This window comes from Emydura macquarii, unplaced genomic scaffold (genome assembly GCF_026122565.2).
Source record: "Emydura macquarii macquarii isolate MOO-44397 ecotype Brisbane River unplaced genomic scaffold, CSIRO-AGI_Emac_v2 contig_3220, whole genome shotgun sequence".
Classification (NCBI taxonomy): domain Eukaryota; kingdom Metazoa; phylum Chordata; order Testudines; family Chelidae; genus Emydura; species Emydura macquarii.
This window is the reverse complement of record NW_027133357.1, coordinates 7,188,338-7,215,612: the sequence shown is the minus strand read 5'-3', so window position 1 is coordinate 7,215,612 and position 27,275 is coordinate 7,188,338. Positions and strand designations below refer to the sequence as shown.

Below are 27,275 nucleotides of genomic sequence, written 5' to 3'. Positions count from 1 at the left end.
GCTCATAAACATCTCCCCTTCCCCTTTTTAAAGGAACCTGACAGGACACAAAAATTATAATCAAGATGGAAAGGAATTTAAAAGAGATGCATTCATCTCCAGATCGTAACAGAGACCTTGTTACCTGAATTGGGCCTCAGTGACGTCCTGCGCCCCTCGCTGTCCATGCGCCGATGATGGTCCGGTGAGTCGCTGCCTTTCCTGGAGGCCATGGTGGAGGGAGCTTGGGGAGAGGGGATCAGCTTAACCCTGCAGAGGTAGAAACAAGGGCAGGCAGGGTGAACAGGCTGGGACGCTGAACTGGATCGCTCAGTGAAGGGCTCTGGGGAGTCACAAGCAGTGGCCCGTCTATGGTGATTCCAGAGGAGACAACTGGAGACTGTTCTTTGGCCTTGGATCCTTACAAACCTCCAAGGACAATCTAAGGCCCCAAGATCATTCTTCTGCGATTTACCTAGAGTTTCTCCTCTGAGCACTTCACCTCCTGCCTCCCTTTATCTCTGCACATCAGCCAGCCTCCTGGCTCCTCCGCTCCCTGCAACCTCATTCTCAAATCCCCATCCACACCACGGTTTCTCCATCTCTCTTCCTCAGGACGGCTGGATAGCATTAGTTCTCTCCAGCACATCACATCCTCGGGCTCCTTCTCCCTCTACTGAATCACATCCACGCCCAGGGGATTCTGGCAGCTCTCCCAGTCCCTGGCCATGTCTCACTAGGGAAATTTATCATGCTCAGGACAATGAAATCCCCCTACTGCGCTTGTGAAACACCCCACGACCATACACAAAGGTGCTCCCCCACATTCGGCATGCTCACCTGATACCATCTGGACTGAACTTGCCTTCAGTGAGACTAGTTACCATGCCAGCCTGCACCCGCTTACTCCCAGTGTGGATGGAGGTCACTGGCATTGTTACACAATGGGTTCCAATAGTCCTGCTTCTAACGCTTTGGTGCCCTTTCAAAATCTGCTGGAATCCATTGCTTTTGCTGAGCTGTGCCGGGAACTGGGGGACAGTTTCCCAGAAGGCACTGCAACAGCAACAGTTTGGAGTGGTGTGAGCGCAGATGCAGGGCAAGCTCTTAAAATGGTTCTGCACAGCCAACACGAATGCACTGAACTGGTTCAGCTTCCTAGTGCAGAGATGGCCATTGTATCCCCAGGAGAGGTTTGAACTGTTTTCTCCTCTCAAGTGCACCCAAATGGTATGCCTATCCTGGGTCTTATTAGTTCCCCATTTTTCTTTATTCTGGGGCCACTATTTCCTCCTGTTAATCACCTCACGCATCCCCTTAAAAAATAATTACAACTAAAAAGTCATTAGAACCCAAACCCCTGAATGCCCGGCCCAAATTTTACAGCTAGCGCAGATCTCTAGCCCCAATGCTTACAACGTATGCAGCTCTTTATCCACACTATATGAACCTGCCTGCCAGTCTGGTACTTGCTCAACTTTTGCAGAGGGAGAAATGGAGGCACAGAGAGAGTTTGCCTGAAGTTGCGCGGTGAGTCGATTTCAGGCACTGGGAGGAGAACGCTGCTCGTTCCTCGTCCCCTGCTCAGTACACTAGTGCAGGGTTCCTAAACTGCGGCCCGTGTACATCTGGTGGCACGTGAGCATTGTTGGAAGTGGTACTTTGTATCAGGGTTGTCTGTCCCTGGAAGGGGTAGTGGGATGGGGGCCAGCTAACCCGTTCCATGCTATAGCCCCTTTTTGACAAGATATTCAGGGGAGCAGCAGGGGTTGGGGGGGAAGGTGTTGATCAGGTGTCTCCCTCCTTAACACAATAAAACACAGCTGTTAGGTGACCCCCAGGAGGAGAGAGGCATATGGCCTGAAGAGGAGAATTACAGGGGAGCATCAAGTCAGGAGAGAGGCTCGCTGGGATGGGAACTAGAACCAGAACAGAGACAAGTGGGCTGGGAAGCCTGCCTGAGTCACAGCCCATCCCAAGGAGGAAAGCTGTGGAATTCGTTAGCCAAGAGGAAGGAGCTGTGGGTCCACAGCAGGAGAAGGCCTGTAAGAAGATTCTCCTAAGAGGCCAAGGTCTTTAGTGGGACTGGCAGAGCTCCCTGGCTCAAAGGGAACTGGGAGCCTGAAACCTTGCAACACAGATGAACTGGAACTCAAGCTGCCTGGTATTCCCCACTTCCCAAGACTACTCCATCTCTCTGAACCTTCTCTGTTCAGGCAGGAAGTGGTTTTTCCATCTTGCGAGGATTTCAAAACTTTCCCCAGAGAAACTGAACTTCTTTGCAAAAGAAAAGAAAAAAGTGACTCACCCACCTTAAAACAGCCAACAGAATGATGGTTAGGGTGCTCACTGAGCCATGGACCATCCTAGCTCATGTTTGTGATTCCCTCCCTCCCTCCGCCCTCTCTCTCTCTTTCTCCTTCCCCTCCTGTTATCAGAAATTCCATCCTGAACCTAGAAACTTGTACGCGGCTATGAAAAGTCTTGGTTTTGACACATTTTCGTTGGAAAATGGTCAAAGCGTTTCATTGTAAAATTCCCAACCTGTTCTAACCTCATGTCCGCTAACCCTGCCACACAGCCTCCTCTAGCCAAACTCCCTTCTCTTCTAATTCCCCATGGCAGATCTCCACCAGCTAAATTCAAAACTTATTTTCCCATGAGTCTGTAAATATTTTAATTAAGCCTATTAAGGCCTAAAATAAGAGAGCACAAAAGGATAATGTGTATGTGGTACTTCAAACATCAGTTCTTTAAGAAGGTGGTATGTGAATAATAAACCTGGTGAACTACTGCACTGGTGCACACTTCTGGGCCAGATTCTCAGTTGGTGTAAATCAGGGTAATACTGTCTTCAGTGGAGTTACTGTGGTTTACACTAGCTAACAAATGCACTAGACCACAGTGCCTCCCCAAATGTTTTTAAATGTACCTCAATTAATAATATATCGGTTACTTCTGTCTGGTATTGGTTAGCCATTTTAAATCAAGTTACTTAGTTCTGATTGGATAACCATGCACTGCCACAATTAGACATGGAGTGTCCCCAGTCCAGGGCTATGACCCTGTTTCCCAAACTTTACAGAATATCGTCTCCCGGTGCAGATGTCCAACAACAGAGGTGTGAAGTAGACTCCATCATTCACCTCAATGAGGTGGCAATGATGGGGGGCTGGGAGGTCGAAGGGAGTGCAAAGCTTGCTTATCAAGGTGGCTTAGGAAACTACTGGAGTGCTCATTTGCATCTCAATGCTCAGCAGACAATGCCAGTTGACAGGTACTCCATGATGCAGGCACCCTCTCCCCCTCCGACCCTCCACACCTCAAAAGTGCCCAGTGAGGGTGGTCCAATTGTGACCCATTGGTTCCTCTTGCAGGACTTCTCCAAGAGGGCTAGGGAAAAGGGAAAGGTTGTGTATGGGTTGGGAGGATTAAAGCTGGGCTTCAGGGTACAGCATGGAAGGTGGGCTGGCCTCTGCCCGCTGCCCCAGCTAGTCTCCCGAACCCTCTGAGGCCTGGCTGCAATCCTGAGTGACTCACTTCGTCCTGCTGGTTTCTGCTCTGGAGGTTGGATGGAGAAGCAGGTTGCCTTCGCATTTAGATTCCCCATCTTCTCAAGGAGGGAAACCCTCTGTCATCTCCCTTGAGCCCCAGCCAGTTCTACAAAGGTTTCTAAGGTGCTTTTATATTGCTTTTTTCATGAGAGGGGCTCAAAGTGTTTCACAAGGGAACATGAGAATCATTATCCCTCTTTTATACATGGGGAAACCTAGGCACAGAGACAGGGAGTGATTTGCCCAAGGTCACATTGTGCGTCTGGCAGAATGAGGAATAGAAACTGGCTGTCCTGACTCCCTGCTCTAGCATCTAGTCTAGAGCTTCCCCTTCCCCTCATGGGAAAGGGCAGGTGGGAGAATTTCCTACATGGGTCTCAGTTAACATTGCTCCCTGAATGGGTAACTGGTTTCATCACTCCAAAGTGAGTCAGCTTAGGTCAGGCTTACATGCAGTTGCACCAGTGCAGTGGCCCCACGATTGTGCTTTAATGAAGAAGCTCTGTGCCAACAGGAGAGAGCTCTCCCGTTGGTGTAATTAATCCAATTCCGCGAGAGGTGGTAGCTATTGGGGTGGGAGGAGCTCTCCCGCCGACAGTTCTGTTTACACTGGCACTTAGGTTGGCATAACTGCGTCACTCAGGGGTGTGAAAAATCCACAGCCCGAGCAACGCAGTTATACCAACCTAAGTGCCAGTAGTTATACCAAATTACTTCTGTAGCACAGCCCTGCCCTTGGTGCTAGCGGGGACACATCCTGATGGACTTGGTGAGTGGAAACCCCGGGTCAAGCTGCAGTTTGTGCCTGTCCCTTGGCAGATTGCTTCTCAGGAAGAGTTGAGTGTCGGGGCAATTCTAACATGCTGGTATTGATGGACACCCTCTCCTATTCCTCCCCTCCCATCTCTCCAGCTCAACAGTGATTCATGCAATTAGTTGCTGTTTGGATGCTACTCCGTAACATGCACCCTGTGAAGGGCCTTAGTTTAAAGCAGTGATACTCAGACCTCCATGGTACAGGAGCCAAATTAGTGATCAACATTACCCAAAAGAGCCACAGTCATATGGATTCTTTGTTTCATTTACTATAGTGATATAGATTCATATTTAAACAGTATGACAGGGGAAATCTAGTTATTTTATATTATATATTATTCTCACTGCAAAATGACTGACCAAGTATTATTTTGTCAACTGCAATCGGTTAATAACACAGCAAAATAATTAAAATCACTGTTTTAAATATCAAAGAGCCACAGGAGACACATGAAAGAGCCACTGATGGCTTGCGAGCCTCACTCTGAGTATCACTGGTTTAAAGGTTCAGTCGGTCACAGGATACATGAAACAACCAATGTACGAGAGGCAGGGAGCAGGCATGGGGAGCTGGACCAAGCACAGAACTAGAAGACTTGTGTTCTCTTCTGCACTCAGCCACAGATCCACCTCGGGCAAATCATGTCCCCTTTCTGTGCCTCAGTTTCCCCATTTGTAAAATAGCGATAATGAAACTGAACTCCTTTGTGTATTGTTTTGAGATCTGCACCATCAGTTTAGAGCCAATTGCAGAATGGGAAAAAACTGCCTAACTGTCAGGGTAGTTAAGTGCTGGAATAAATGGCCGAGCGCGGTTGTGGAATCTCCGTCATTGGAGGTTTTTAAGAGCAGGTTGTCAGGGATGTTCTTGATAATACTTAGTCCTGCCTTGAGTGCAGAGGACTGGACTAGATGAGCTCTCGAGGTCCCTTCCAGTCCTATGTTTCTATGATTCTATGGGGAGCCTGAAACTGCAAGGGCTTGTCTACACAGGAAATTAAGCAGTAAAGCTATGCTAATATAATTATACCACTACAGTTGTAGTGGTAATTCCCCAGTAGACTCTCTAATTCCAGAGTAATGAAATGCCCTTTTCTGATCTAGCTTAAACTGCTTTCAAAGCAACATAAGCTAAATCATTAAAAGCCACTCTTATTCCAGAATTAGACAGTCCCCATGGGGAGCTTTGCTGGTATAACTACAGGGGTGTAAAATCACACTTTATCTTACACTGCTATAACTTCCCATGTAGATATGCTCTAAATTCCGTTCCATATAGCAGGGATCAGGTCTCCCTCTATGAACAATGCACACCATTAATGCTCAATACATGCGAATATCATAGCTTGATCCCAGAGTGGAATTTTACCTGGAGTTTATAAAGCACTTTTGCATCTTGTGTGATGACCAGGGCTACTTAAAACCAAGTTTAATATTAAACAGAAACAAAAATAGAGGGGAAATTGCTCAGCCATCTTTGTGTTCTGTGTTTGTACCGCACTTAGCAGAACGGGATTGTAGTCCGTGACTTGCCCATGACTTGGGATGCTGTGGTAATACAAATAATAGGACTTCAAAAGAACAAAGCCAGATTGTCACCTGGTACAAATCTGTGTAGCTCAGCTGAAGTCAATGAATCTAACCCAATGGACACTAGATGAGGATCTGGCCCCAACTGCTGCACTCACTTCAGACTGATTTAACTTTAAATATAGAATCGTAGAAAAGCAGGGCTGGAAGAGACCCCGGACTCATTTGTAAGTCACTCAGGTTCAGCTGCAAGGGTAGGAAAAAACACAGAGCTGGCTGGTGGATTTTGGCTGGTCCAGATTCAAAGGAGTTACCCCCACGTGCAACTTGCTTGGTGCAAGTCTTAACCATGGATTCCAGCCCAGTCCTGAACAGTCTTCAACCTTGTCCACCCTTGCAGCTCAGTTGTGTTTAGTACCCACCAGCTGCACTCATTGCCAACACCCACCATTGGCATTGGGGAGCTGTTCTAAGGTAGAGCAGGTTTCTGCATCTGAAGGATTCCTAGTCTCAGTTTGTCCTCCCTGATGTGATGCCTAAGCTCATGACACAGCTGTTTGCTCTGTTTTTAATGTTTACCATTTGCAAAACCTATCAGGAAGTGAGCCCCTTTTGTTAGGCTGGTTCCTCTTCTGAGCTGATCATTTCTAAGAAGGGAAAATTTCAGTTTCTTTTCTTTTTTTTTCTTCTCCATCACATCACATTTCTTGCACAGATCCCCTCTCTACCACACTACAGTCAAGTCATGTAGGGGTGTAAGTCACGTTCCTCTAACTCATCGGGAATTACCAACTGCCTCTCACTCAGTCGAAAGGACAATCCACAGCCAAATGCTGTGAATACGCATCTTCCCCAATGGCAGCAGAGGGATGGATTAAGATCTGACCAAACTCTTAGGCTGACTAGAGTCCCAAGCCTCAGAGGTTTCCCTGAGTGTGACCACTTACAAGCTAATCTGGAGTCAGGCCACTCCTATGGGGACCAAATTCCTGTGGCCCTGAGAAAGGGTTGAGGAGGACCTATCACCCACATTTTCAAGAGGTCCCTAGGCTCCCGAGAACAAGGGCTTCAGGCAAGTTAGGAACCTTGTGGCCCAAAGAGTATGCCCAGGAATGGGGCGGAGAGGTGGCAGGGGGGAAAAGAGGGGCTAAGAGTACAATTCCCCCAGCATCGAAGGCCTGACATTTTGGTTTGCTAGGAGCTGTGTTTAGCTTTCACTTGCTGCCAAGATGTTAATCCCCTCCTAGCTCATCCAGCCCTCACTTTTGCAAAGGGTTAAAAGCCGCAGTGGCAGGCACAGAGCGTGGGTGTAACAGAACCTCAGAGATGGCAAAGCAGCTTATCTTTATTGGTGAGTAAAACAGACCTTTGCCTTGAGTACATTTCCCCTCCTGTTCTTCCACTTTGCTTCAAGGTTTCGGGTGAGTTTCCTGTTCTTCCTGGGTCACATGCCCCTTGCTTGCCTCCCCCTCAGCCAAACCTACTCAGCACCTTTCCCCTAGACCAAATCCTGGCTGAGACGAGGCTTCCCCACCCACCTCAATAAAAGGTGATGCGGAAATTCAGCCGCTGGCCCTGCACTGAGGAGAAAGGCCAGCATGGAAGCTGGAAATTACTGCATGTCATGGGGCAAGAGAGGGATCCGCAGAAGCACAGAAGGGGAAAGAGAGGCAGAAAGGCCATCTGAGTAGCAGCTGCAGCTCCGAACAGAAGCCGGCTCACCCCATTCCGTGGGAGCAATAAAACTGCCATTGGTGTGTTGTAGACTCTGATCCCGTTCCAGGAAGTGCATACATATCTCCCCAAGGAAACATTTTCTAGGCATGACCCTGACCCCACACAGAGGAACTCAGGGAAGATTCCACCACTAGCTCCACAGAGGACAGAAAGTGAGCAAACCCCTCCCTGCAGTTTGTGTGTACAGCGCCTAACACCCTGGGCCTCAAGGCAGGGCTGCATTTCAAATGAATACTCCTACTGCTAATATCATCCCTGGAAACACAACTCACAACCACAGGGCTGGCAAACTGGGGTCATCAGTCTCCACAGCTCCTGACCCCAGAGAAGTCGCCACCTCACCAGCTGCTCCATTCCCCATTAGGGCCTGCGCTGACAGAAAAGCACACACACCTGCCCTCTCTCTGCTCCCTTCCTGTCTGCATGCACACATGGGCCAAACAGAGAGTGTCACTGGCCCATGCAGCTGGGGGCTCCCGCACTGTCACATGGGAAGGTGCTGAAGCGATTCATTAATTTCAAAACTATATATGTAACTAGTTGAAACTCAGCATGGGAAGACAGTGCCTGTGGCTGCAGAGACACCGTGAGCCAGGAGACTGCAGATTTTGGCAGCATTAACCCAGAAACTCATCCCACTCCAAATTCAAAAACCGTTTGGGTGTATTTAAGCATTTAATCTACCATCACGTACTCATCTTACAAGAAAACACTGCCGGCCTGTCCAGATTCAACTGCTGTAGGCTGCCGTGTTTTGGCCTGACTGTAAAATACTGGAGAATATATTTTATAACAAAGGTTGTCCCTCCACTTTCTGGCAGTCAATTTACAATGAGATCTTTGACCCCCATCCTGCAAACACTTCTTCACACATTTAACATTAAGCACTTGAGTGACACTGACTTTAATGGATCTACTGAGGTGCCTACTTCAAGCACATACAGTCAGTATTTCGTTCATCTCTGACGGCAGGACAAGAAGCAGAGGGCCTGAATTGCAGCTAGGGCAGTTTAGGGTAGACATTAGGAGAAACTTGCCGACTGTCAGGGTAGTTAAGCACTGGAGCAAACTGCCTAGGGAGGTTTTGGAATCTCTGCCTTTGGTGGTTTTTAAAAAGGAGTTAGACAAACACCTGTCAGGAATGGTCTAGTTATGACCTAGCCCTGCTCTGAGTGCAGGGGACCAGACTAGGTGAACTCTCGAGGGCCCTTCCCGTCCTGTACTTTTATGACTCCATGACCAGGGCCCTTAATAGTTCTAAGCAGTTACAGAGGACTATGCATCTCCAAGCCCTCTCTGGTTAACCCTCACAGCCCCAGGGGAGATAGTTACGTGGCATGGGGCCCACTTTACAGGTGGGGAAACAGAGGCACAGAGAAGGGCGGCGACTCCCCCCAGGTGACACCGGATCAATGTGAAGCACGTATTTTTTCAGACCCCTGCACTAATCGCCAAGTACTTCTCCCCTCCCCGCTCCCATTCATATGGGACCCTCCCCTCCCCCAAACAAAACCTGCACCACCGGGATGCCCCCAGCGCTGTCACCGCTCTCACCGCTGCAATGCACGCTCCTCGTCACGAGCGGCTGGATTCCTACAGGTTGCAGCTGTTGCTTCATTTCTGTTCCCCCCACCCCACCCCACCAGGCCGATCCCCCGCTCCCCGGGGCCCCCTCTGCAGCGGGCTTGCCCCCGGACGCACTGAGCCACCCCCAGCCGCTTTCCTTTCTTCCCCGCGGATTCTCCCTCGCCCCTTTGCCCTCCGGCCAGCCCCGGGCGGCTCGCTGGCCACACACCGGTCCCACCGCTCTGCGGTGCTGCATGCCGGAGAGCGCTGGGGTGCGCCCGGTTCCTACTCACCCTCTTCCGCCCCGCAGCGCTCAGAGGGGCGCGGATGCGGCTGGAGCTGCCCGCTGCGCTCTAGTTCATCCTCCCGGGCTCCCTTGCCTGCCTCTGCATCGGCTGGCTTCCCGTCCCCGGCGCTGGGGAGGCGAGCGAACAGCAAGTGAAAGGAAGGCTTGTGAAGCCAGCGATCGGACCGACCATAGACGCAAACAGGGGGGCGAAGCCACAGCCCCACTCAGCTCCCTCTAGAGGCTCCTTCTAGCCCAAGCTGTGGGTCCGGAGCCTCCTTCCACCGTGCTGGGCAGCTGGGGAGTCAGAGACCGTCCCCCAGCGCCGTGACGTGGGGAGGAGGCTGAATCACTCCGTGACCCGCCCAGACATTTTTCCGGGAAATAGCTTTCCCCGGGCAGAAATGGCACGCAAGCGACTGCCTTCTATGGCTTCGGCCCCTGGAAGGAATTCCTTCCCTTCTGCTCGGCACGGGTACTACCAGGGAAGATGGGGAAATGGGGTTTGGTTAGACGGGAGAGGAGAAGATTGAGGGGGGGCCATGATCACAGTTTTCAAGTAGGTAAAAGGTTGTTACAAGGAGGAGGGAGAAAAATCGTTCTAGTTCCCCTCTGAGTGTGGGACAAGAAGCAATGGGCTTGAACAGCAGCAAGGGAGGGTTAGGCTGGACATTAGCAAAGACTTCATAACTCTCAGGGTAGTTAATCACTGGAACAAACTGCCCAGGGAAGTCGTGTACTACCTCCTAGGGAGGCTCACATATTCTGGTTCCAACCCCAGGGACCCCCAGGTAAAGAAAGGACTTTTGGGTAGCTTGCCTGAGCTTAAACGGATTCAGGGCTTCGTTCTGGTTCCTGATCTAAAGACCGATGTGAGCTTATAGCCACTGGGAAAACCCATTTATAGGCTTTGAAAGACTGACACCTACCAGGGCCCATAGAGTTGGGGCTGATTTCTGGTAGGCTTTTATTGTTCTTACATGTTTTCCCTTTAACGCTTCCACCTTCAGAACAAATGTGCTTTCCCGGAAGGAGCTGTGTGGTATCTGGACTGCAGGTAGGACAGTGGTCATAGCCCTTGGAGGCAAAGCAACACACAGGCACTGGCCTTTTTCGCCAGACTGGCTTGCTGGGGATATGACAGTGTAGAAGACAGGGACCTGTGCAGCCTTATAACCCCTGGCCAGGAGGGTGTGAGACACAGGTGTCTGCCCAAGAGAGGTGATGCCCTGGAGGGACCACAAAAGGGAAATACAAAAACTGTCAGTGACAGTGGCATGGGTGTTGTGTGTGTAAAATAAATAAAATAAAGCTGAAAATGGCTGAGAACTTAAAGATTGGATGGCAGCAGACTGCAAATGTCAGTGATGTTTGAACCTGGTGACCTTCTGAACAGAAAGAGCTCTGTCATGCTGGTGGCTGCTTTCATCACTTCACGCTGAGTCAACAGATGTTCTAGGCTCCACAGTACTGATCAGGCTTATTGTATGTTCTGGCTCTGGGTGTTGATCTGTAGTGTGGGTGTTTGTTGTACTGGGAGAGTTATTAGCTGTAAAGTGAGGGCGGTGATGGGTTGTTACCTCTGCACTGCAATGGTCTAGGACTCTTGGCATGGTATAGATACCTGCTTTACTGCAGCTGCATTCTGCACGGGCGTAATTCATAAAGTCAAAATGGTTGTGAACTTAAAAAATGGATAGTAACAGGCTGTGGAAGCCCATGATGATTAAATGTGGTGATATTCTAAGCAAAAAGCTGCTTCCAGTGCTTCTCACTGACATCTGAGGCTTCAGATGGACACAGAGCGTGACATTCCTAGAATCTTACACAGATAAAGGAAAGTAAGGAAATAAATGGGGGCGGGGGCAAAGCTAGAGTAATACATCACTTGGGGAGAGGTTTTGCAAAGAGCTCAGGATCAGATTTCCACCTCCAATAGGGGCTAGATTTTCACCCAGAAGCTCCCGTTCTGACACTAAATGGATAGATCTTTTTAGTTCCCAAATGAGAGCTGAGCTCTTTTGAAAATTCTAGCCATAAGGGCTGGGGGGGGGGGGGAGAGGAGTAAATAAATTAATAACATCTAATAAAGCAACCACGTACCCTACCTCAAGCAGAAATTTTACCCCAAAAGGGAGCAGTCCCAGAAAGTCCATGGAGTCTACTAGGGATTTTGCCATTGATTTTACGTGGAGGGTGCTCGGATATAATGTGGATGGGTGACAGTATAAACACTTACACATAATAATAACTAATTATATTATTTTTATTTATTACAGCCACACCTAGGAACCCCAGTCACGGACCAGGACCCCATTGCTAGATGCTGTACAGACACAGAACAAAGAGCTTACGATCTAAGTGATGCAGTAGTCATCATCGATGATTACCCGCTTCCCTCCCTTCCCACACAGAACTCTAGAACTCCGGGGAGTATCTGAGCTGTTGCTGGGGAGGGTGTTTCAATTTGAATCCTTGGTTCTAAACTGTTGAGAAACCTCAGCCCAGTTGCCTTTGCGATCCCAACAGATCCTCTCCCCTCCGAGGCTGAGAGAGATGGATCCTCTGACCGTTCCCCCTGTTTCCAGCAGGCCGCCGGTGCTCCAGCTCTTCAGGAATCTCTTTGGGCTCCGGCAGAGCACGCCAGAGGGCCCAGAAATCAGAGCAGACGGACAAGAGAGGGGGGATGTCCGGGACCAAGAAGAAAACAGCTCTCTGGTGCCTGCTGTGGCTAATTCTCAGACCAGCCAGCCAGCAGGCAAAGAGCTAAAGGGTGACCACTCCACCGCTGAACCCCATGGAGAAACAAAAGGCAACCGCATGGAGGAGATCCTTGGAGAGCTGAAGGATGTCAGTCTTGGGGGCAGCCCTTCCAGCAGTGGCAGGGGATCCCCTCATGTGCTGGACCCCAGTGGCACGGGGATGGGAGACTCCGGTGACTGGGCCTTGTCAGAGCTCTCTGAGAGTGGTAGCTGCGTTGATCCCAGCGTGGGTGAGGAGGAGCAGATCATGGGAAGCGGAGCAACAGGGGGACCAGGCAGGCGATGCTCTGGGACAGGAGATGCAGAAGGAGCATCTGCTGATAGATGGCTCTTGGGGAGGTAAGGCATTCGTGACACAGATGGCCTGCCAGGAGGCAGGGGGTAGGGAGGGGAGGCAAATCACACCGGGAGTGAGTGAAAGACTCTGAAGCACTATGGGAAAAGTGTAACTCCAGTGGCATCCAGTCACCTGGTGATTAGTCATAAGAATATTCAAGGTCAGACGGAGGCAACCAGGCCTGCAGAGAGGAATTCTAGGCACCAGGTCAGAACAGTTCTGCCCCACCTCTTCCGTTCATAGCCCCACCCACAGTCCACCCCAGGTCCCGCCCTGCTCCATCCCAGGTCCCGCCCCCTCCCTAGCCTGGCCAGCTCATTGCTGCATCCCCCCCACCCATCACTTGGTCCTTCCTCTCTTCTACACTCACCCTTCCCCCAGGCGGCCAGCAACAGCTGGGGGGGGGTTGAAAAGGGAGGGGGCAAGGAGGGATGTGGCAAGCAGTGGCTGGAGGCTGAGCAGGGGAGGAGAGACACACATGGCAAGTGATGGCCAGGGGGATGTGGCTGCGGCTGCAGGGAGGCCAAGCGCGGAAAGGGGAGCATGGAAGAGAGGAGGGGGCCCAAGAGGGGAGGTGGGCTGGTGGAGAGGCACGTGGCAAGCAGGCCAGAAGAGAGAGTGTGGGGCCTAGGGCAGAAGAGGCAGGACAGGGAGCTAGCCACCCTGAGGGGAAGCTTTCACCCCACTGCCCATGGCCCAGGCCCCTTTTAAAAATCACAGGGTCCCTGGGCAATTGCCCCCTTTGCCCCCCCATTGGTGGGCCTGGGGGCAACTTTACCACAACTTTCTGTTTCCTGAGCTACACTAGTGGAGTGTAGTAGCATTGCATGAACATGTTGTTGATTTAGCTTCTCAGTCAGTTCACTTTCCATTTCCTGGTTTCAGAGGTTTGAGTGCAGCTGACCTTGAAGGCTGAAAGGGCACAAGGCAGCTCCAAGCAACCTTATTTCTGCATTAACACGTTTGTTGTCTCTGGGCTCAGTCTAGCTAATGGTAGGTCTGAGTTTTAGGCCTGAATTTTTTCCTTTTAAAACTGCCCATCGTTGCATTAACATTGGTGTTGCTTTGCTAGTGTGCACTGGCTGCTGGTGTTTGACTGTCCAGACCTGCTTTCTGCAGCTATGGGAGCAACTCCTCTCGTGCTATCATCATAGCAGTGGGAAGAGACGTTAGGATAAATGCAGCCTAGACACAGCTTTATAGAAGATGCACTCATTGCTCAGTTACAATCCTATGCTTCTCTTGTGTGGCTGTCCTTAATCCAGTTCAGCAGCTGGAAACAAGCAGGGGAGGCTGTATCAATTGAGCAAACTGCTTTTCATGGGCCACCAGAATTTGCTTCTTGGTCCACAGAAAAGTTGTGAGAGACTCTACTCTAGGCCTATGAGCTTCCCAGTAACTGTTCCACCTGAGGAAACTATGATTCAGGAACTTACTTGGTGCTAAGGCTGTTTGGTTTCATCTTCATTGCAAGATTGAGCAGTTTTTTAACCACATCAAGGTAGTACAGAGATCCCTTTGTTACAATACCGTACTACCTTGATGGCCCTAATTCTGGCCCTAATTCTCCACTGCCCTGACCTTGCAGTCATGTAGAGCAGTGCAAAGATCAGAATGGCAATGTTTTATACCTACTTGGTGCTGGTGTAAATGATGAGGTGCAGGATTGTGAAGAATAAGGCCCCTGATTGTCATGATGTAGAGGGGACCTTAGAGCTACCCTCGAAAAATGTCATCCTGCAAAAAGTAGCCTTCACGCCAGCTGAGAACTGAGGCCGGGTCTACTCTAGAAAAGGTGTGGTGGTATAGCTATACTTGTTACCCTGAAAAACAGGTTTTGGGGAACCCCTAAAATAACCTGTCTATTGCCCCCTTACTCTGTTCTTGCTAAGGTATAGGACACCAGAATAATTAAGGAAACACTTGAAGGACACAGATATAGCCTTCCAATCAGTGATTGATACAGGCAGTATTCTTTTAAAAAACAAATACCTTTTTATTGGTGTAAATAATAATAATAATAATAATCCTAATACAATAATAATCTAAAACCACAAATCCCTTATTGATGTATAAAAGCACAAATCCTTTGCAATCTAAAGAGCATTCAAACTGCAATAAAATACAATTTAAAATGATACTAAGTAACTGCGCTGTCATAGATGAGCAGTCTGTAGCAGCTCGCTGACAGCAATTCTTAAATTGTACTTTACGTTTAACATCGATAAATTACAATTAACACACACAAGCATACGCATACTAACACTACACTACACTATGCTAACTTATGCTATACTTATAACTGTAACTGGCAGGTTTACTCTATTTGTCAGCTTCAGCGGCATTCTCTCTCTTTAGTGCTGTTGGTTGCTTCGTCCTGTCTCCGCTTCACTCTCGGCTGTCGTTCATTCTTTTCCACCTCCTGCTTCTTCTCTCTCTCTCCTGGTCTTGTCCCTCTGCTCTGCACCATTTTAACTGCCTGCCTTTTATACTGTCCTGTCAGCTATCAGCTCTTTACTGCACATGCTCAGTATCGCCCATTTCCTCATCCTTGGATGTGGCACATGCTCAGTACCAGCCTTCAAACATTATCTCGTTCCTGGATGCCTGCCAACATTCAACTGCTCAGGCTTGCATTTGCTCAGTACTGTTGTTTACCTCAGAGTTGTGATTACATCGTTTGACCTTTAGAACCAGTTGGGACCCATATGAACAAATTGTGACCAGCCAGCTGGTCAGCTAGCTGACCTCTTCCTCACCTTAGTTTCGACCTTTATATGTCAATCACTTTTGTACTGAGCATGCTCAGAAGTGTGACTTTACTGCACATGCTCAGAAATCTGTTTTACTCCTGTGATCTGCAGCTTCCAGCTAATGGCGGAATGATTCCTGCTTATTCAAAATGGAGGTTAGACACACAAAATGGAGGCTGAAGAATTTCTCTGGTATCACACTGACAAATACTCCTAGCGTAGACGCTGTTTATGCCAGCAAAAGAGGCTTTTGCCAGAATTGCTTATACCAGTTCTCTGAGAGAAATAAGCTGTACTGGGAAATATATATATCAATTTTATATCAATATAACTGCATCTACATTAGGACTTTTGCCAGTATAGAAATGTCATCAAAAATCACATCCCTACTCACCATTGCTATGCCAGCAAAAGTTTCTAATGTGTACATGGCCTAACTCACCAGTGGAACTGTAAAATGGTCCAAACTGGCCTGCTTTCTTTGCTTTTTTTTATTATTGTTGCAATAAATGAATTATTTCCAGTGGCCAGTAGAGCTGCTTCCTTTTAAACCATTTGCTCGAACAATACCTACAGCAAAAGTATTATTTTTAGCTTCCTTATTTAACTAATATCCCTTTTTTTGGGCAACTCGCCAACATTTCCATTGACCTTTCTTTGCCTTCCATCTCGTTGTAAGATTTCGAAGTGGAGAGGCTGCAAATCAAAGCCAGATGACTGGAGATGCTGGGGATGGAGGGCCAGGGGGAGAGGATGCCATACAAATAAGTCATCTTGTTATGACTGAACATTTCATGAATGCCCACTATTTCTCTGGCTGCTTCCTTCTTGCACAAAAGCTCAACTTTATTGTTCTTACATCTCCCCACACAGAACTCTGGAACTCCTGGGAGGGTGTGAGCTCTTGAGGTGGGCATATTTCAGCTTGAATTCCTGGCTCTAAACTGCTGAGAAACCTCAGCGCATCTGTCTGCTCCTGCCAAGGCTGAGAGAGATGAATCCTCTGACTGTTCCCCCTTTTTCCAGCAGGACCTCGGTGCTCCAGCTCTTCAGGAATCTCTTTGGGCTCCGGCAGAGCAGGTTGAAAGTCCCAGAAACCAGAGCAGATGCACAAGACAGAGGGGATGTCAGGGATCAAGAAGAAAACAGCTCCCTGGTGCCTGTTGTGGCTGATTCTCAGCCCAGCCAGCCAGCAGGCAAAGAGCTAAAGGGCAATCACCTGACCAATGAGCCCTGTGGAGATGCAACAGACAACTGCATGGAGGAGATCCTTGGAGAGATGAAGGACATCAGTCTTCGGGACACCCCTTCCAGCAGTGGCAGGAGATCCCCTCGTATGCTGGACCACAGGGGCATGGAGATGGGAGACTCCGGTGGCTTTCTCAACACCGCAATGAGCAAAGAAAACAAAGCAGCCCAGGATCCATGCAGCAGAATCTCTGGCAGGGAGGTGGAGAGGATGGGAGAAGCTTCTGGTGACACAGGAATGTGGGGAAAGTAAGTTTGGTTGTCAGTGACACAGGGTCGAATCATGGCCTCACTGAGATAGGTGGCCAAACTCCCAGTCCCCCTCCCACACACAACTGCGGGACCGTTAGATTGGACAAGCATTCAGCCTTTGGATAGTGGGGAAGGTTGTGGGGTGTCTTGAGGTAAATATGAATTTGTTGTGGGCCCATATAGACTACCGGAAACCTGTTGGATCCAGGGCAGTGGTCTTTTTGCAGGGGGTCACTAGTTTGGGATTTACAGAAGATCACTAACCCAGCAGCATCTTATTTGCTTTTCCCTATTGCGTTTCAGTGAGTCCCTGTTGTCAGGCTTTGTCACCAACTGCAATAGCCTGTCAGCGCCAGCACAGACTAGCCAGGGTATAGAAACATCCTGGGATGTACAGTCACTGGGCTCCACTCCTGACATTGTAAGTGAAAGGGCAGGTTCTGCTTTCAGCTATGCCAGTGTAAATGTGGAGTAACTCCAGTGTAAATCTGGACTAACAACCTGACGTCCATGGAGTTGCTTTGTACTTAACCTGGTGTACGTGAGAGATCAGCATTGTGGCCCTGCTCTTTCCAGTACTTGGCCTCTCTAGGATGAGTCCTTCACCAAGTTGGACAATCAGTGCCAGTTGTGGTGGTGTTTTAAATGTGATCCACCTCTTCGCTTTGAACTGGTGGAGACCTTGTTCTCGTGGTTGGAGTGAGTGAGTATGTGGTCCCTTCAGTTCCATGCTGTTTGTAGTACCCAACCATGCGTAACTGTGTTCTGGGTTCAGGGCTGGGATCTCCCAGGTTCTGCGTGCTGACAACCAAGGAATCACACTGACTGCAGGACCTCTGGCAATGACCCCCAAAGACTTCCACACCAAGGAGGAGAAAGAGCGCCTACTGAAAGGTGAGGAATGGTAGAGAGGCTGCAGGGAACGGGAATCTTTCCTGATCCATTCGGGAATCACCTCCCTTGAGAATTGTCAGACATTCTGGTAGGTAGAATTAGTTTCCAAATACCTCTGTCTATTCCAGGGGTTCTCAAACTGGGGGTTGGGACCTCTCAAGGGGTTGTGAGGTTATTTTGGAGGGTCGCGGGCTGTCAGCCCCTGCACATGCCATGGCTGTGACTGTCAGCCCCAAGCATGGTTGAAGCCAGAGCCCTTCAGTGCTGGGTGGCCAAAGAGCAGCGGCTGCTGGCTGGGTGCTCTGAAGGCAGCGCCACCCCCAGCAGCAGTGCAGAAGTGAGGGTGGCATGGCATGACGGGGGTCGTCACTTTTTGGGGGGAAGGGGGTAATCACAGCCTGAAATATTTTCAAAGGGGGTCCTGGAAAAAAAAGTTAGAGAACCCTGGTCTATTCCTTCACATCCATGCTGATCGCTGAGACCTGAAATACTATAGGCACTCTATGCTATATTGGGAAACTCTCTGGGCTGGGTCTAGTGGACATGAGAAGCAGGTCTGAGCGTGAGGGAGGAGAAGCCACCATGAATGGGTCACAAGCAGAGGAAGAGCCCTTTCCATAGCCATGAAGAGTCCATCCGAGAAAAGATACTTTGATCCAAGTGCATTTATGATCCTTATCACCACAGTATATGAGCCCCTTTTAACCCATTTTAGTTAATTTTATATGCTGTCATCTGATTAAATACTGGCCTAACACCGTTCACTTCACTGGAGATATGCCAGCAAAGGGGTTGGCCTTTGATTAGATACTGTATCTGGGATATGTATTATCCTTCCATATGGAATAGTGTAAGAATGTACAATGAGACCGCTCAGAGGATTCACTGCTCAGTTTGGGGGATTTTGTAAACAGAGGATCTAAATGGAGGATCTCCAAAGGCAGAGCTGTCCCCATGGAACAAACTCATCAACGTGTACAAGCAGCGACGGAAGCTTCCTGTTCCTAAGGTTGGTTATATAACACAGAGCTGTGGGCTAAACAAACTAGTGGTGAGGTACTTTCACTTTTACCTCATAAGCAGGGATAAGCGCTCACCAGTTTGGAAAAGGGGCTGTAAAAAGGACAGCCTGGGACACTCCTTTATTCCCTCACACTGATCCCAGAGAGAGTTTGCTCTGCTTCCAAATCAAAAGGGTGATTTTTACATTATATTTTTGCAACTGCCAGTGCCACAAACCCAACCTGGGATCAGAAAATCCAGCTGGGTCCTCTCTGCCTCTTTCATCCTTGCCCCTAACTGAGATTCTGCAATCAGGGACCTCGCAATATTTCTAGATTGTGCCTCTAAAGTCCCTGCTAGTGGATCTGGCTATGACCTAAGGTCTCTGCTGGGTTATGTAACTGCAAGCTGAGTGCTCTCGATGACACAGCTGGCCTCCCTGATAAAGGGAGGTGCCTTGGAGGATGAAAAAAATTAATGCTAAAACTGAAGCAGTGCAGTACAATGGTTAGAGCAGGGAACTGGTGTTCAGGGCCTCTGGGGTTTATTCCCAGATCTGCTATTGATCCTCTGTGACCGTAATCATTTAACTCTTTAGGCGTCTGTAAAGTAAGGATACATACCCCCTAACAGAGGTGTACTATGAGGCTTAATTAGTGTGTCACTATCAAGTCCTTTGGACGAGAGGAGGTGTGTCTGCAAAGTCTTTTTGCCTTCACCGACAACGCCACTGAAATGACACTTGCATTTTTCGACTCAACATTCCAAACAGTGCAAGAGGAGACACAACCACTCAATGTGATCCTTCTCTGAGGCCTTCAGTTCAAAGGGTGGCCAAATTCATAGCACTGGATGCTGTACAGTTCCTGCCTTACCGCCGTTACAATGTCATTGCAAGGCAGTTTGGGTGAGACCAGAAAGGGCTCTAAGATGGAGACGAGTGGCTTGGTCTCACCCAGACAGACTATAAATGGATCCAGCTGAGACCCATCTCTGCCCTACTGCAAGGAGTGCTACATTTGATCCTCCACAGGTTCCACTCTTTCTCAGGCACTCAAATATGCGCTTCTCTGGCTAGATTTCTAGGTGCTATCTGTCTTCAGCACTTATGTGGTCCCCTTTACTGTAGTACCTGAGCACCTCACAGCACCCCTGTAAGGCAGATCAATGCTACTACCCCCTTTTTATAGAAGGGGAATTGAGGCACAGAGAGACTAAGTGGCTTGCCCAAGGTCATACAGGAAGTGTGTGGCAGAGCAGGGACGTGACCCCCGGTCTCCTCAATCTTGGGCTAATTCTTTAGACACTGGGCCATCCTCTCTTTGCTGCTGCCTTCCTTGCTACTGTCTGCAGTACAATATGTTTGTTCAGCTAAGAGACTTTGTCACTTTAAAACTGACAGAGGAACTGGTAGAGCTGCAGGAAGTGAACTCAGGGTAACTGAGGAGTTAGCATTTCAATAAGGCAGTTGTGTTTGAGTGTTTCTCTGCCTAGGTGCAGAGATGTCACAGCATTTGGGTACAAGACAATGAAGCAGTCAGTCCCTGTTTCTGCTGCAATGTGGGTTGTAGTAAGACACCATTTTCAGGAAATGATCTGCTGGCCAGTGCCACACAGCATGGATAGAGGCGGGTTTTTAAAATTTTGTTGAAAAACTGTCAGAGATTAAAGGATTTTTGCTAGGTTTCCCATGTCCCTGTCAGCCACAGAACCACCTTATGGGATCTGGAGCTGTTTGACAAACTGGGGGAAGTAGGATTGTCTAATGGTGAGAGCCTGGGACAGGGAGTCAGAAGACCTGGCTTCTGTTCTGAGCTCCGTCCCTGACTCTGTGTGTGACCCTGGGCAAGTCGTTTTCCCCGTCTGTGGCTCAGTTTCCCCATCTCTAATGCGGATAATAACGTACTCTACAGGATCAAATCCGCTGAGATCCTTTGATAGAAATCCTGATATAGAAGGGCAATGTGTGTCATGGTCATCTCCTGAAAATTGTTTCCAACTTGATCCAAACTGTAGTGTAGAGAGTGTCTTGATGCACGTCTGTTTTCTCCATTCTCATCTGTCCTCAACCTCCATTTTCCTGCAGTTCCACCTCCATGAAAACCCAGCGCAGCTGGGAATGGAAGAGGGGTCCACGCTGAATGTAACTGTTTATGGATTTGCATCATCTGAGTCTCACCTGATCTCTTCAAAATCCTCCAGTACTGCCCTAATCTATAGGTGAGTGAGATCCACCCCTCTCTTCAACAAGGGAAGCAAGCATAAACACAATCCCTGATCGGACACGGCCCAAATTCTGTCTAGTTCCACAAAGCTAAACTGTATTTCAGAATTTTTTCAGGACAAGCGATGCAGTTATCAGTGTGGTTGAGAGAATGTGCTGACCTGGAAGCCAAAGCATGGTTATACTTCCTAGGACCACTAGGTGGTACCATCTGACTTAAAAACAAACCAATGATGGGCTAAACACGTCTTTAGAACAGATGAATGGTGCAGGTTTGAACAGGTTACATTAGAGAGGTGGAAACTGATCTCCAAGCCCATATGGGCCAAATAATCTATTTCCCAAAATAAACTGAAAAAATATTTCCCCATGTGCAGTAGTGAATAAACTATCCCGGTGTTCAAAAACCCAGGGTACGAGACAGCATAATATAAAACATTGTGATGATGTCCTGGCTAGCTGCATGCCACTGGCACTTGGAATTTGTTGGCAACAACAGGGCTAAAGGGAAATCACAAACTGAGAGCAGCAGGGATCCTATGCACTCTTGAGCAGTTCCTATTATTCCATCCAATAGAGGGCAGCAGTACACACACACACACCTATTGAAAGCAGTCTAGACATGAATATGTGAAAGTTTCTCTGCATCTTCCTTTATTATTCTGAGCTATAACAAAAACACTGCTCTCATACAGTAGGCAGCACATTAACCACGAGCTTTTATTTTGGGGCTGGAAATGCTTCTTTGTTCTGTGGCTCTACAGCACCTAGCACAATGGAGCCCTGGAGCCCTGTACTGCAGTACAAATAATAAATAAAAATACTTAAGATGTTATTGCAAAAAAGCCAGTGCTTTACCAGGCTGCACATATATAATTACCCTTTAGGAACAGCCTTGGTCAGGCAATAGGTATTTCTGTCCTATGCAGGGTGTTCTTGATAAGGATTCATTTCAGACAATGCGGGAGGCAGAATAGACTCTAGCTCACTCTCCCGTAGCTGCATCTGCAGGAGGAAAGGACAGTTTGTGTCAGTCAAGTTCACATGCTCTGACATGAAGATACATGGGGAGTTGATACATTTAGTAAGAAGGTGCCATTTTTTAAAACCAGCTTTGACAAGTGCTTTAAGAGGAGTCCGGGTGTACTTCATTCCCAGATCTGCTCCTCTGAAATGAACTGGTCCAAAATGTGTAAATCATGACCTCGTGCACATCCTGGCATTCAAAGCAGAGAGGCCAAGGATTAAGTAGGTCAAGGAGAGCAAAATCCCCTCTCATCCTTGGTGGGGATTTCAAAGCTGAAGTTATAATTGCTATGGTGTATCTAGGCTCTGGATGAAGAGAGGACATCCGTCTCCAGGCCTGGCACTTTTCACTTACACTAAATTTGCCTAATCAGTTAAAAAAACAACAGGCCTTGCTTGCTACTATAATAGCTGCTGTAGGGTGTGCTGCATCAAGTGGTCTCTTTGCCCGTGTACAAAGAATCCAGTGCTTTTCAGGCATTTGGAGAACAATCTGCCTGTTAGCTGGCTAGAACAAAAGAATTTATAAACACGTTTTCTGATATTCTGTTGTACAAACAAGGGAACAAAGAGAGGTGTTTGTTGCTACATGCATCTATTGTGTGGCAGCAAAAGCCACGTCATTCCAAGTGTCTGAATCTTGTAGACGATCTTCGTATAGCCTCCGAACAACTGGAGATGGAAAATGCCTGCTGGGTCATTTATCCACCTCCTTTCCCTTGCCCCCCCATGCACGATTGTTCACTACAATCCATTCCCCAGGGCTTTTGTCCGTTCTGTTCTGAAATGTCCCAGAGTATGGGGCTCCCACCCCTTCCTTTGGGAGGTGAATCCAACATTTAATGGAGCTTCCTTTGAATCAAGCTATAGCATGAACTGCTACATCTCTGTGGGCCGAGAAGGCTGAAGCATGGGAGCTTCCTGAAATCCTGCAGACACCAGACACACACAGACAGGATTCTAGGCTCCTCAGCATAGGCAGCCATTGGGGAGAGGTCCTACAGCACAGGCCAGTCATTTGGGAATCTCTTTGTTGGGCTAATGACCCGTTAGCTCCTGGCCCTTGCTGATGCAAGCAAGGTGGTTAGTGCCTTCAATTGCTCTCAGTCTGTGGGACAGTCTGACCTTATTGGTTAATAGGTGTATTGTCTGTTAAGTGTTGCTTTATCTATGACCATTATCAGAGAGCTGGAGCATGCTCAGATTGAAGCCTAAAGATGATGCACGCTGACTCGCTCAAGCTAGCCTAGCTCCCTGAATTGTTTGTGGTTCTGCCAGTTGGCTGCAAGATTATACATAAGGTCTGAAGGTGCAGAATGGGCATGGGAATTACCCGCTTTTCAGTGGAGAAACGTACCCATACACAGACAATGGGTCGACTTCTGAGCTGCGCACCGCTGTAACCAGAGTAACTCGCCAGGGCTGCAGCAGAGAGATTCTGGTTCTCACTGCTCACGATCAGAATTTGGCTCTGTGCCTCTTCTATTTAGCACGTTCAATAGCTGTCATTTTTATTGCTGGAGGCAGCATGTTTTAATGGCTGGGAAAGGGGATGGAGTCAGGACTCCCCATTCTCTTCCCAGCTCTGCTACTGAGTCACTTTCTCTTAACCTCAGCTGCAAACTGAGGGTGAGATTTAGTTTGCAGACGGTTTGTGAGGCTTCATCCACTGTTTGGGCGATACGAGATAAGTGCAAAGGATTATTCCTATTTTCTTTAGAACGTGTGGGGTAAATTCCAGTGACTGTCTCTCCTGATGCACTTATTTCTCCCATCAAGGCTTCCTGATGGCGGAGCTGGGGAAACTGTTGTTGGCCACTTTGGGAGAACTCAGGTAGACCTGAGAGCAAATGCACTGAGAGAGCCTGAAGCAGACTGAGGTCAGTCAGGAACAGAAGGGCATTCTGGGCTGGGTCACTGAGTCAGAGCCCCCGTGAGGGCTGTGAGATTGGGTGCTGCTGCCCTACCCATTGCTCTTTCCCACTGGGCTGCTGTTTGTCGATCCAAGTTACACTCTGGGGTAAATGGCTCTTTTGGATGTGGAGTTTTGAGTGTTCAAAATGCCAGATACATGCCTAGATCTCATAGGCTGTTCTGCACTGCATACCGCTGGCAGTGTGATGTAGGTCATGTGTGGCTACATGCAGGATGCTCCTTTCCCCTCTGCTTCCCCGCTGCCGGAGCCTTTCCCCACTGCTGGAGCCTTTTTCTGAAGCGGGAAGAGACTCTGGCAACAGGGAGGCAGCGATCATTAGATCATCTAGTCCAATGATTCTCAACCAGGGGGTGCAGAGCTCTTCCAGGGGGTACATCAACTCATCTAGATGTTTGCCTAGTTTTACAACAGGCTACATAAAAAGCACTAGCAAAGTCAGTGCAAATTAAAATTTCATACAATGACTTGTTTATACTGCTCTATATACTGTACACTGAAATGTAAGTACACTATATTCCAATTGATTTTATAATCATATGGTAAATAGGAGAAAATAAGCTATTGTTCACTAGTAGCATGCAGTGACACTTTTGTATGTTTATGTCTGATTTTGTAAGCAAGTCGTTTTTAAGTGAGGTGAAACTTGGGGTACACAAGACAAATCAGACTCCAGAAGGAGCACAATAGTCTGGGAAGGTTGAAAGCCGCTGACCTCCTCAGGCCATTATATTTCACCAGTTACCCTGAGGAAGCCTGGGTTAAACTAGAGCATTTCAGTTCTCAGCAGACTAAATTGTTGCATGCCACAGGCAGAGATGAGGAAAGAGCAGGGTGTCACCAGTGGAATGGGGGGAATTGATTTTGTGGGATATGCCCAGATGGAGTGTGCTCTTCTGGCTACATCAGCTGAGTAGGAGGCAGGACTCCTGGGTTCTATACCTGCCTCTGCTGCTGACTACGTGACCAAGACTAAGTCACAATGGCCAAGGCTTTCGAAAAAGGGGACCCAAGTTTAGGCTCTATGTCCCTGTTTAGGCACCCAGATAAATGACCTGATTTTCAGTGGTGCTGAATGCCCAGCAGCTCCCTCGGAAGTCCATATGAGCTCAGCACATTTCAAAATCAGGCCACTTATTGAGGTGACTAAACTTTGGACTTAGGAGCCTAACTTTAGGTCTCCATTTTTTAAAATCATGGCCTCAGCCACCTGTGCCTCAGTTTCCCCATCTCTGCAATGGAGTATATAATGGTTATCCATCTCAGGCGTGTTGCTGGAGTTAGTGTAGTGTTTATAAAATGCCTAGAGATCCTGGGATGAAGTTCAGAGTGCTATAAAATGACTGGTGAAAAAAACAGCCAGTCCCCAAGAGAAGGAAGTGCAATGAATTTTCAAACACCAGTCTAAAAAGGCACCATGCTTCTGGTTCAATATCACTCCCATAGCCCAACTCCAGTGTTGGTGTGGATCAGCAAGCTCCATTACAAAGTGAGGACGGCTGGAAGTGGGGACAAAGCTACTGCCTCCCTACCCTATGTAGGGAAAGCCCGTCTGGAATGCAGCCAAGCATAGTGCAGCACTCCGCGGAGCAGCTAGGCTCCTGTGCCCATCCCACGGCGCTGTGCGGGTGGGTGGGTGTGGAATTCTTTGGAGGATTTTGTTTCTCACTTAATCAAAGTGCAATTGTTTGTCTTTTCTCTGGTAGCTGCGCTGGGGGGAAGGGAAGCACCCAATTATCATTTTAAAAACCTAGTGCGGAGGCGGCTTCTTTGCCTTGTCTAATCCAGAACATGGTGTTTAGGTTTTTTCCTTCACACAAGTCTTGACGCGGCTGGCTCCCTGTGTGATGCGCAGGCAGCGGCAGTTTGCATAAGTGTTTGTGATGGCACCTGGGGACTTAATGCTAAGGGCAATTATAGCGCCTTCTGCCCCTCCCAATCCGTGCTCTTCCCTCCCCCCCTCCAACTCCAAATTGTGTTCCAGGAGTGCTGGCGTAATCCTGACTCTGTGTGCAGCCACAGCATCTCTCCTCTGAGACTCTCAGAGGGCTCTGCGCACACTAATTAAGCCAGTGAGGTGGATAAGTGTGATCCTCATTTGCAGATGGTAAACTGAGGCACAGAAGTTAATGGCCCAATGATTTCCAGGGGCCCTGAAGTCAACAGGGAATTGCTGGTGTTGGCATCTCTGCAACTAAGGCAACAAACTGAGTCAGCAGGACTAGAACCCGGAGCCCTTCCGCGCCTGCTCTCACCATCAAGGGAGGAGCTGAGAGTGAGCTCCAGACCAAGCCGGGGGGATGAACTCTTGGGCCTTGTCAATACTAGTAACTGTCGAGCCCATTTTCAGCTCGGGCACAGCTGCACTGGTGCTAGCAGCAGTGGCAGGAGCCAGTGAAGTCAGGGCTCTGCCCTCTGTTCTGGCCAGGGCCTCAGGACCCAGTCCTGGGAACACCTGAGCCTGGTCTACACTGGCACTCACGCCCCAGCTCATAACAGCTTCTGAAGTGAAATGACAACGGACAAAGAGGGAAATGAAGAGCCCTGGGGAAGGGGAGCGACTCTCTTCAGCTGGGGTCTGGAGCAAGCTGGAGGCGGTGAGGTTCAGGGAAAGCTGGTCCCCGTGGCAGGACATGCGGAGGAGAAGGCTCTTGCACCTGTAATGGAAAGATTGTGGGAGGGGACTGTGGAGGCCAGTGGCAGGTGAGAAGAAGGAGAAGGGCCGAGACTACAGATTCATAAGCTTCCAGGCCAGAAGGGACCATTATGAACATCTAGGCTGACCTGCATACCACAGGCCAGAGATCCTGCCCCAGTAGACACTGACCATCACTCTCCTGCACACGTGAGACTGGCCCTTGGAGAAGGAGCCACTTCTCAGTTCTCGTGTGTGCCAGGAGCTGGTGGGATTGGGCGGCAGGCTTAGATATTGGTCAAACTGCTCTCCATTAGCCAGTCTGATTTGGTAACGTGTTCTCTTTGCCCTGGCTAGAGCCTGCTCCTAGAAGAAATGGAACAATGGCCCCAAGACCAAGCTTATGTTTTGATGACGGTGAGTCTGCAAACCCCCTTCGTCTAGCAGATGAAGAAAGAAGATGGTGATCTGTTCTTTGGTCCCCACCAGGCTGCTGTCTGGGCCAAGGACTTCATGCTCCAAGCCTGCTCCTATTCCCTCTTTCAGTGTCTATGCCTTCCCTCTTTGAATGTTTATCCCTTTGCCTTGCCCCTTCCTGCCACCAGGGGGAATGACCCTCCTATACTAGACAGGCATGGACTGTATGTTTGGAGTAGTAAGTGTTTTACTTTGATTGATTGTTCTCGGTTCCCCCTAAGTTCACAGTCTCCTCCCCCCTTATTAAATGGAGTTCTGTGTTGA

At 48.7% G+C, this 27,275-nt stretch overlaps 2 protein-coding genes across 7 annotated transcripts in view; one reads left to right on the top strand and one right to left on the bottom strand.

The window, feature by feature from the left end:
• Positions 1-9,582, bottom strand: part of BAK1 (BCL2 antagonist/killer 1) — a 31,924-nt gene extending 22,342 nt beyond the window's left edge. Inside the window, exons 1-2 of the mRNA XM_067531614.1 lie at positions 9,476-9,582; positions 125-249 (exon numbers count right to left, since the gene is read on the bottom strand). Of these exons, the coding sequence (XP_067387715.1) occupies positions 125-212 (88 nt within the window). The 5' untranslated portion in view covers positions 213-249; positions 9,476-9,582. The remainder of the gene's footprint in view (positions 1-124; positions 250-9,475) is intronic.
• On the top strand, positions 92-27,275 carry LOC137142314 (uncharacterized). 6 transcript variants are annotated; one of them, XM_067531610.1, is made up of 8 exons: positions 92-184; positions 11,748-12,569; positions 16,347-16,817; positions 17,596-17,714; positions 18,629-18,723; positions 20,803-20,936; positions 23,746-23,846; positions 26,892-27,275. In XM_067531610.1, the coding sequence occupies exons 2-7, from the start codon at positions 12,025-12,027 to the stop codon at positions 23,843-23,845; spliced, it is 1,464 nt and encodes a 487-aa protein (XP_067387711.1). In that variant the 5' UTR covers positions 92-184; positions 11,748-12,024; the 3' UTR covers position 23,846; positions 26,892-27,275. The 6 variants fall into 6 exon arrangements, with proteins under 6 accessions (XP_067387711.1, XP_067387710.1, XP_067387713.1 ...); XM_067531609.1 differs by lacking the exon at positions 92-184 and adding an exon at positions 10,392-10,525; XM_067531612.1 differs by lacking the exon at positions 92-184 and adding an exon at positions 10,626-10,953 and having other exon boundaries at positions 16,350-16,817.

What these genes read in the sequence shown, in the direction of transcription:
- LOC137142314 (XM_067531610.1), top strand. Translation starts at nt 12,025, where the DNA reads ATGGATCCTCTGACCGTTCCCCCTGTTTCCAGCAGGCCGCCGGTGCTC. An exon ending in GATAGATGGCTCTTGGGGAG is followed by an intron (nt 12,570 to 16,346) that starts GTAAGGCATTCG and finishes CCCTTTTTCCAG; the next exon opens with CAGGACCTCGGTGCTCCAGC. An exon ending in GACACAGGAATGTGGGGAAA is followed by an intron (nt 16,818 to 17,595) that starts GTAAGTTTGGTT and finishes TTCTGGGTTCAG; the next exon opens with GGCTGGGATCTCCCAGGTTC.